The sequence below is a fragment of the Eucyclogobius newberryi genome, unplaced genomic scaffold (genome assembly GCF_026437365.1).
Source record: "Eucyclogobius newberryi isolate DKJ021-1_F unplaced genomic scaffold, fEucNew1.0.hap1 SCAF_1, whole genome shotgun sequence".
Lineage (NCBI taxonomy): Eukaryota > Metazoa > Chordata > Actinopteri > Gobiiformes > Gobiidae > Eucyclogobius > Eucyclogobius newberryi.
This window is the reverse complement of record NW_027315723.1, coordinates 16,594,375-16,604,644: the sequence shown is the minus strand read 5'-3', so window position 1 is coordinate 16,604,644 and position 10,270 is coordinate 16,594,375. Positions and strand designations below refer to the sequence as shown.

The window sequence follows — 10,270 nt, the reverse complement described above, 5'->3', positions numbered from 1 at the left end:
ACTGAATGTGCAACTTTGGCACAGAACAAACTGGAACTAGAGATAATAGAGATAAAATAAAGGCTAAAATAAAGTCACCAAACACCAACACCAACACCAAAATCATTAAACCTGAAACAGGACTAGAACTAAACAGTTAAAACCAGGAGAATCGTTCTGGTGAAGGGTTTGACACAATCTTTATGCTATGGAAATGTTATTGCTTTACCTGAAATGTTCCGTAGTATGGCATTAAACGTATCATCATCATCATCGTCAAAAATAACTTGAAAAACATATATTTCCTTCACATGCAAGATTACACTGTCTTAAAACTAGAAAAATACACTTGTTTTAGGCAAAAATGTCCATGAAATTGATATATATAATTAGCATTTACAGAAATGTCTTAAAACAAGAAAAGATTTTTAATAGTTGGATGTATTAAATTTGCATCAGACTTCTACCCGGAGATCGTCACGTTATCCCGTCGCAATACTGACCTAACCTAATATTGATGTGCAATTCTGTCATATGTGCAATTGCTGTTGGAATTCATGTGCAATTCATGTGCAATTACTGTGAAATTCATGTGCAATCTATGTGCTGTCGTGACACATATTCATGTGCAATTACTGTCGTGATCACATGCAATGGTATTTATTTATTTATTTGTCTATGGGAGTTTTTATTTATTTATAGGAGATCTTCTACTGAAAGTGTTTTTCAGACTTCCTATAAGTGATCTGTTCTTCTGTATCTACCTCTGTATCTACCTGCGTTGCACCAATGAAATTTCCCCATGTGGGACAATAAAGGAATATCTTATCTTATCTTATCTTACTTCATGGATCTGTTTAATGCCACCCTATGGAACAAGCTGCACTCATTACGTGCACTTTTAAGCCCATGGAGAATCTTTGGTTTAAAATAAAATCCATAATCTTTATTACCAATTCATTTTGTGTACTAGACCAAAATGTTGTCAGCTTTGTGGTCAAACATATTTAAATTCAAAAGTCTAAATTAGATTATCTTATTACCACCATCAATTGCCATTATTTGTCCTGTTTTTTTTATTTTTTCAAATGGTATACTCAAAAATTGTCCCTCCTAAGACACCATACAACACCGTGGGCACATGTTTGTATTTCAGCAGCTCTTTTGGGTTCAAACCTACCAATTTTACTCAAATTAAATTAAAACTGCTCTTTAGTTTTGTCAGGACGCCTTCAGGGAGCATTTAGTAGTAGACATAAACACTAAAACATACAGTTGTAATTGAAAGGGGCAGGAGTAAACAGAAAAAAATGGACAACAATTAAGTCTCAAAAGATTTATGTCGACAAAATTAAGGTCCAGTTTGAAAAAATAAATTATTTTTCAGTATTTTCTGTAACACAGAACAATTTCCCTCACATTAGGTATAAATAACAACAAACTGTGCAATCATTCTTTACCAAATTTATGTTAAGTATGTTAAATATATTAACCAATGGACTTTCAAAATTCTTCCTTTACTTTGAAATGGGGATACATACATTTTATAGAGCATAAACTCTAATAACTCCCTGGGAAACATTTCACAAACCAACACAAATAATTACAGAATCAAAATGAAATATTTTCACCAAAATATTGTTAAACAAATTGTCAAGTCCATATGCCATTGTCATTTCCCCCTTCAGTTTTCATGTTCTTTCTGCATTTATTTGAATATATGTTATTATTAAAGTTCATACATCTTCCACTTCACAAGAGTCCCATGCATTTATCTCATCATTTTTATCACTTTTTGTTGTATTTGAAGGACTCTCAAAGCTGCTATAAGGCGACTCGACTGACATTTTGTCTTCTTTCAACTCAAGTTCCATTTCTATGTTTGTTTCTTTTGGTAAGTCTTCCACTAAAATTGTCCCATTTTTGCTTGAATCTTCCAAAATATTTTCTATTGCATCATCAGTCGGGCTTGGGGGTTTCGCTTGATTGAATTGCTTGATATTATAGCGTTGATTTTGGAAGAATTTGACAATGGTTTGTTTGGGTAAATCCAGTTGTGCGGACAAAGTGTGGATGGCTTCTTGGTCGGGATAAAGGCCAACGTCGCCGATAAAACTTTGCAGGATTCCCAAAGCTTCCATTGAGATGCGATTTCGAGAGCGGGGGGATTTTTGGGATGTTTCATCACAGAGCGGTGCAGGGGGGAGCGAGACGGGGCGCTGGAGACTGAAAGCTGGAGATGGAGAGGTCAACGCAGGCAGGCTCTGTCTGTACAGAATCTAGACAACAAAAGAGGAAAGAGAGGATTATATTTTGAGTTGTTTTCTTTTCTGGTGGGAGTGTAAAGAATCCTGACGGCCCCCTCATAAAATAATGATCATTAACGTACAATTTTTGATCACTTTGGTACATTTTCTGAAGCTTTATTACTACATTTCACACAAGGCATACACCAATTCAGTAGACAGTGAACACTTTTTTACTTGTATTCTTTTTTTTTTTTCTTATAGCTTATTGTTATTTTTATCCCATAGCAGATTTAAATTGTTTCTCTTTTTGATGTATTCATTGTTCATTGTTTTATGTTGCACCAAATTACCAAGACAAGTTCCTATGTTTGTAATTCTGTTTATTGATAATGGCAATAAACCCTTTCTGATTTGTAAAAAGCAATACCTTTGCAACCATTAGACATCAAGACTCAGAGAAAGCTACCGGTATTATTACATGTTTAAATGCGTTTACTCCATCATCTTTGTCGGACGAGGACCTTGGAGTCAAACTTAGATTTAGAACGTCTTTTTTACTACTTCTATGGTTTGGTTATAATTGTGACTTCTAGGGCTGCAATATTTATCATAATACAATCAAAATGGGAATGGACGCAATAGGAAAATTGCTGCAAAAAGACTGCATTTATAACATTCCTCTGCAAATAACCCGCTATCCGGTCTTATTCTGTATAAAACCTGCCAACTCTACAACTGTTCAGAACTGTATGGAATTCTTATATTAGTTCAGGCGTTCAACAGTTCTATCTGAAATGTTAATGCTCCTGGGTGGGTTTAAAATGTGCTCTGTGAACTAATTCTTGATATAAACTCAATCCAGTATTTTAGGCTATGACAAAAGATTTAGGAAGTGAGACACATGCAAAGGCGTATTAAGATTTCACAGCCCACGCTGGAATCCACTGTGTAACGCTGTGGTCCATTTGAATCAAAGATCTAAATACAGATAATGACAAGACGTCTTTCTTTCCTCCAATGATTACAGGCCTAAAATGAATAATATTGAGGCTTTGGTCGGGTGAGACATTTGGGGTTTTAGAGGATGGAGTAAGGAAATGTGTAGGAAGTTATTTACCGCTTGAATTATGAGGCAGACAGAAGATCAGCAGGTGGTGGAACACACAGACATGTACTTCAACATCCTTTTGTTTTATCAATATATATATTATTTATTCAATTGATATGTGTATGCATTATCAGGAGTAAGCCCTGGTTTGGACTTGGTTCTATTTTGTTTAGTCCTTGTTTGGACCTATTTCAGTCTTTATTTGATCCTGGTTTAGTTCTAGTTTGAATCTGCATAAAACTCTCTTAAAACCATCTAATAGTTTGCATTGGTCCAATCATCCTAATTATTCACCGTAATGAGTTAATAAGAGCTTTCACAACTTTCAGAGACCAGAGCGTAGTTTATCCACCACTGCTAACTTGTCTGCTAACAGCATGCTGGTGCGGCTAACTGGTTCCTGATTGTCTAATTAGATCAGCACACAGCGGTCTTATTTTGACCCCAAGGGCTGCTTTTACAAAATATATGTATAGGGCTAAATTGATTACTTTATTACATGATATGTAAGATTCAATACCACATTTAACTTATATTTTAAAAAAATGTGACCAAACAAAGAGCAATCCCGGAACTACATCTGGACTAGACCAAACCCTGACCACACAAATCAAATCTACATCAGGACTAAACCAGGACAATGTGCACCCAAAAATAGACATCGGGCAGTCACAACCAAACTCCTCCATACCTGTGCCTCAGTGATAGTCCCAGCAGTGGCGTACCCTCCCCTCTCTCCATGCTGCTGCCTGCTCTCCTCTTCATAGACCTGGTCCCTCTCGGTCTGGGACAGGGACAAAAACCTGCGGATCATACTGAGGTTTTCCCACAGCGTTCTGTTCTCCGGACTTGGGTTCTCCTTCCATCGTAACAACTCACACAACCAGCCCTAAGAGAAGACAGAGGAAGAGTTTTCAGAAGAATAAAAGGGTTGTACTCTGATTATTTATACTGATTTATTTACTCAAAGGTACACTACGTAACTTTTCTGGCCTGGAAGGTTCTACAGTACAGCATTCATTTGATCTATCTTGCATTTTTTTGGATTAAATATGCAAGTGGTGTTGCCTGGTGGTCCAGTGGTTAAGGTGGCAGCCTAATAAAAAAAATATTTAAAAGTGCTGCACAAGTATGTACTCCTAGTGGCCACAAGAAGCTTAAGTAATTCAAATTCCTGCCACACAATTTGTGCTTTATAGATCCCACCTGCAGCTGGAATCTGTGCACAGAAACCCACATCACATTACACCCTCATCACCTCCAAAACACTATGAAAGGGAGATTTAACTAAACATGATCCAATAATCAGTGGGTTTGACCGAGCCACGTGGGACAGAGAGAGATGGGGGAGACACTCCATGCAGCAGCACACAGTCACATCAAAGACTCAATTCCACTTATAAAATGACTAAATTGTATTTTAGTAGCCTACACTTAATAATATTTAGGCAAGCTATATTTATGTAGATGTAATTGTTTTCTCATTGTGCTTCAGACTCTTATTGCAATATGTTTGAAAGAGATGCGCATGAAAATTTAAAGTGCTTCACACAACAGGAAAAAAATGCATTGAAAGACATGGGGTCTGAATGGTCAAAGGAGGAGGGTCATGGGCACGCAATGAGAGACACAGATGCCCCTCCCTGAAAGAATAAAAGCAGCGAGGGAGAGAGACACGGATCTGCAGCTGTGGGACAAACGCTCAGCTGCAGAAAAGACAAGAGCAGGTAAAACACAAAAGCGTGAAAACACATGAAGCTCTACCAGAAGCGCTGATTCTGACGGTAAAACTCCAGTTACTTCTTTGAGTGTGCGCGCCTGGGTTGAGCAATACATTTGTGAAGAAAAGCTCTCTGTTAAGAATTATGATGGGAATATTCTGGATAGGGTCATGTTAGGACAGTATCGTGCACAAGCTCGGTTCAGGTGGGATCATTTGGGCCATTCTAGACTCCGGTGTGCGGTGCGTAAAGATAAACGTAACGTGTCTCAGCGCTTCATTAAATCACACCTCGCTCATGTGCGCCGTCTGAAAGAGGAGTTTTCTTGCAGGTCCGATCATTGTTTCCATTCACAGATTCAGAGGTTACCACGTGCGCACGGCTTCAAATGAATGTGTTGTGCTTAATTGCAGAAATATTAATTAAATGAGTTTATAAAATGTATTTGCGGACAATTTCCTGCATCAAACACTTCCTCAAACTCTCTTCACTTCTGCTCCTCTCAACGAGTGTCGTCTTTTCCCTGTCTCTCCAGACTTTGAGTGTACGGAATGGTCTCCGCGCAGAGATAAGCAAAGTCTTGCGCCTATAAAGCAATAACATCTCCATGGAGATTTCCAACAGAGAAATTACACAGTGCACCTTTAATTTGATGGACAAAACTCTATTCAGATATGGAACTTTTATTTGGTTAAAAGAAAAGGAAGCCTGGACAGACACAAAAGGAACCATACCTCGTCCAGGAATCAAACCCAAAGGTAATCGAAACATAATATTTAGAGAAAAACTGTAAAGTATATATCATATTTCTCTCTCCCTGCTTGTTTAGGACTCCACCTCTCTCGACGGTTGTTTGTCTGATGTCTGTGTGTTTGATGTGGCTCAGACTGTTTAGACTCTGACAGAGGCAAATACACACTACACATGCCTCGCTCTCACTCACACCAAAAATATATGTCCTTTTCATTACAATTCAGTACTAAATAATCTACACAACATCAACATATCTTTTACATTTGATGCAGCAAATGCATTTTTGTACATTATAATATCATACACTCCTTTTAGCATTAGATATTTGAAACTATGCAAATGCTTTTCTTTCTATTGACATTTTATTTTCATCTACCACCAAGACAATTTTGTTTATTATTAGACTCCCCAAATAGTGATATCTCTATGCTTTCTAGGCAAATGTAAGAAAAGACCTATACTACACTAAAAACAGTTAGATATTTCAAATTGTATTTTAGTGACAAGAAAAAAACTAGTCTTAGACAAACTTTGGTGCTCAATAAGTGAAAATGACTTATTCATACTCATTATACAAAATTTTAGGTTAATAATACAATAAAACCATCTATCTTAAAAATAAAATAAAAACATTTGTAGAGGCGAACAGAAAATAAAAGTTAGAGTAGAATAAGTAAATGTTGCTACATTGGTACCAACCTGGCTCTTGTTGGTGGAGACTTTAGCGAACAGCGCCTGGGAGACTTTGGCTCGTTTCATCTCGGTTTGAATCTCGTCGTAGATGTTTTTAGTGATGTTTATTTGAGAGTCAAGCTTCAGGGACAAGTCTGAGGCAGGAACGCTCCACTTACTCTGGAAAAAATGAAATTAAAAAAAATTACCGGATATGCAAGGAACAGCCAAAACATTATGGCCACACATTTTCTCTTAAACATGGCTCCTGTTTGTGAGGAATATATTATATTATAATGACCAAGACACGTCGCTGCATCAACAATAAGTCTGGATTTTTTCTGCATCAATTAAATTTAAAAGCCAATCTGATAAAGGAGATAAGTCATAAGAAGACACTGGGTAAGGTAATAAATCCTTTGTCTATGTTGCATCTGAATCAATAAACAACAGCTTTGTTTATCAGGACAATTAAACAGAATTAAAAACAGGACATTTTAAAATTATTTTGTGTGGTCTTGACTTTCATGTTTTTTAGCAAGTTTGGAGTAAATTAATAATGCATTGTGCAGTGCCTTATAAATCCAAGTCATTATGATCATTATTGAGCTGGACAACAATTGTGAAACAAGTAAACATTATTTAACTAGTAAATAATGTGTGAGTTTTAATGCACATTCAGTGTAAAAAATGTGTTTTTGCAATTGTCACTGATACTTTGCTAAATCCCAACTGATCTTTATTTTAAAGTAAAGTGAATCGCTCATACCTGTGCGTGTCTGATGGCATTGGAAGCCGCAATGTGATTGGTAGAGAGGTTGTGGTGGGCGGGGTTAGACGTCCTCTCTTTCTCCTCCTGATAAATCCGGTCTCGTTTGGACTCGGGGAGGTTCAGGAAGTTCTGCATGGCCTTCAGGTTCACCAGCAGAGACTGTGACGCAGCGCGTGGATCCTCCTCTTTACGAAGGATCTCAGACAGCAAACCCTGGAGATGGAGTTCAAATAACACCATTGTCCATTGTCAAGTCCACTAACAATTCATTTTCATTTTTACATTTACTATTATTATTATTATATGTATTGCTATAAATTAATTAATAGATAGAGAAATATTCCATCAATACATTTCAACATCTCAAAAAGGAAATGGGAAGAACTGTAAACTTATTGGGCGACACCCGTTTTCCCGAGTTCTTAACATCTAGCTTTCTTTTAGTCCAAGCTTTTCTACTTTAGATCTGGATTCATTTTGATTTAAACACATCGGCTAATGAACATTTATTTTGCATTCATTCTAGACTCATAACTTGAAAGCACTGTATTAAGAAAGAGCCCGTTAGTTTATGTGATAAACAAAAAAAATTGTGAATTGAGATTGTAAATGCATTTATTAAGGCAGCCACTTTGTAAAATACTCATCCAGAATTCAGAGTTAATAAATACATACAAATAAATAGTTAATAATGGTTTACCTGAGTCCTGTTGAAAGCCACTCTTGCAAACACAGCCTGGGACACACTGGCCCTCTTCAGTTCATTCCTCACTTGTTGGTAGATATCTACAGACACTTCCCCTGATCCCCAACTATTATAATTACTATTATTATTATTACTATTATTATTATTAATACGGCCTTGTATTTCACTGGTCATTACTGCACTTTTACAGGTCCTTGCAATGGGAGGATGGTGGAGAAACTGCTGATTTTGCCCTTGTGGATGCTGGTTTTGGTGAGCTAGCATGCGGCTAACGGCTAATTGCTGGTTTAGTAGATGCGCCATTGCGATTTGCTGGCGTACGATTTGCGGAGGAAGCGGCTGGTTGAGCAGAGAGTGACCCAGCAGAGGTGCAGCGTTCCTGGGGTGGTGTTGGTTGGACGGGTGAGGTAAATATGCTGATGGAGAACAATTTTGGGGGTCCAAGCCTTTGAGAGACAGAGCAGCAGGAGCAGACAGGGGGTTCAGGTGCGCTGGTGAGGGGAGCAGAGAAGCAGGATGCTGAGAGAGGACGCTCGAATCCATCTCTCTCTCCACTGGGGAGAAATAAACACACAAATGTTTACATGCACCAGAGAAAATATACCATATGGCAGTTAATTCATGGGTTTTTAGAGTAACCATTGAATTTGGTCTTTCATAATTTAACTTGTCAACACCTGCACAAGCCACAAGTCAGGTTGTAACTATAAATGGTTATCTTTTCATACAAATCTGATTGTTATCTGATTTCTGGAGTTCAAACTAATGTGGCAAAGACAAAAAATGAAGAGGAAACCTTAACAATTGAAAGAGTCTGTCTTCCAAATACAACAGTTAAGAATGTACTTCACAAGTCACAAGGCGTTTTTGATGATCAGATTTCTCTTGTGCTCGTAAACACACTCAAACATGATCTCATAATGGGGTAGTTGATTATTACAGTCATTTTTTACTGTGTGAATCAAGAAATGATAATAAGCCTTTTGGTGTATATATAAGCATAGCCACTGTCAACCAATCACAACTTTCAAATGTTAACTCTCAACCAATCATCTGTCAATACATATAAATGCATTCTCTCTCCCCTCCTTCACGCTGCCAGCCATCTGAGAAAGTAATGCATGTTATCTGTACATACCTTTGCAATCTGATTTATCCTGCGCTGTCCATTTCTCTACATAGTCACCTATGGGAAAACATTTACATTTATTCAATGCATTATCTGCCATCAAGTATATCACTATTTACACCACAAAAAAATATTTTTGGTGCAAATATTTTATACATTAACAATAAAACACCAGCCTGAATATAAAGTATAAGTATAAATATACACACTGTATTTCTTCAAGTCTTAAATGAGATTATCCATCAATACTTTTTAAAGAAAAAATGATTGTGAAACGCTGAGCTTTGTGCTGAAGTATAATATACTGTATGTAGTCAATATTCAACAGTACATGGCGTCAATTTGCCTTTCAATATAATATTGTTTCAAAGGATTACTAATATTAATATATCAGACCCTTCAACCACCACCAACACTCGATCAAACACCATATTCATAATGTGGGTCAAGTGTCTTTCCTTAGGACACAACGACAGTTTGTGCTCAGGCAATAAAAGGTAGAGTTTAATGTGCACTTTGGGAGTTTTCTGGTGTAGAGTTTATCACCTGCAGAGCTCATGAAAATGTTTTGGAACTGGAATGTTCCCTTAGTGTAAAGTAAACTTGGCCATCGTTCATTTATTTAAATACAGGTGTTTTTATTGTCCAAAGACATGCATGTGTTAGGTAAAAATTGGTGACTCTAAATTGGCCCAAGTGAATGAATGTGAGCGTGAACTGTCTGTAATGTCTATGTCTCTGTGTTGGCCCTGCGACAAGTTGGCCACTGTCCAGGGTGTACCCCGCCTAAGGCCCGAAGTCACTGGGATAGGCTCCAGTCACCCGCGACCCCAAAAGGGAACAAGCGGTAGAAAATGGATGGATGGATGGATGTTTTTATTGCCCAAGAATACTGTTTGTATCGAGGGAGATTGCCAAATTCTATGGAATATTTCAAGTTTTGAACCCTCTTCCTAAAAATGTGTTTTAACAAGTGTGGTTTAAAGTGTGTTTATTTTGCAAGCAATGTATAACTTATGTGCCATGTAGCTGTGAAAAAAAAAACATACAATTTTGAAGGAATTTGAAACTCCATATGTCCCAATAGTGTAACAAAGCTCATTTTCCCCTTTTTATTTTCAGTCATTATTTTCAACCACAAAGTCTGCTTCTGATTAGCTCGTGGAGCCAAATTTAAAAAA

At 37.2% G+C, this 10,270-nt stretch overlaps 1 protein-coding gene across 2 annotated transcripts in view; it reads right to left on the bottom strand.

The window, feature by feature from the left end:
• Positions 1–1,655: 1,655 nt before the first annotated feature.
• The window catches only part of LOC140354593 (DNA-binding protein SATB2-like), a 19,374-nt gene continuing 10,759 nt past the window's right edge, over positions 1,656–10,270 (bottom strand). For both annotated transcript variants that reach the window (XM_072439700.1, XM_072439691.1), the window contains 6 exons: positions 9,099–9,146; positions 7,955–8,514; positions 7,252–7,467; positions 6,510–6,662; positions 4,028–4,225; positions 1,656–2,258 (listed from right to left, as the gene is read on the bottom strand). In XM_072439700.1, coding sequence (XP_072295801.1) covers positions 1,716–2,258; positions 4,028–4,225; positions 6,510–6,662; positions 7,252–7,467; positions 7,955–8,514; positions 9,099–9,146 — 1,718 coding nt within the window. In that variant the 3' untranslated portion in view covers positions 1,656–1,715. The remainder of the gene's footprint in view (positions 2,259–4,027; positions 4,226–6,509; positions 6,663–7,251; positions 7,468–7,954; positions 8,515–9,098; positions 9,147–10,270) is intronic.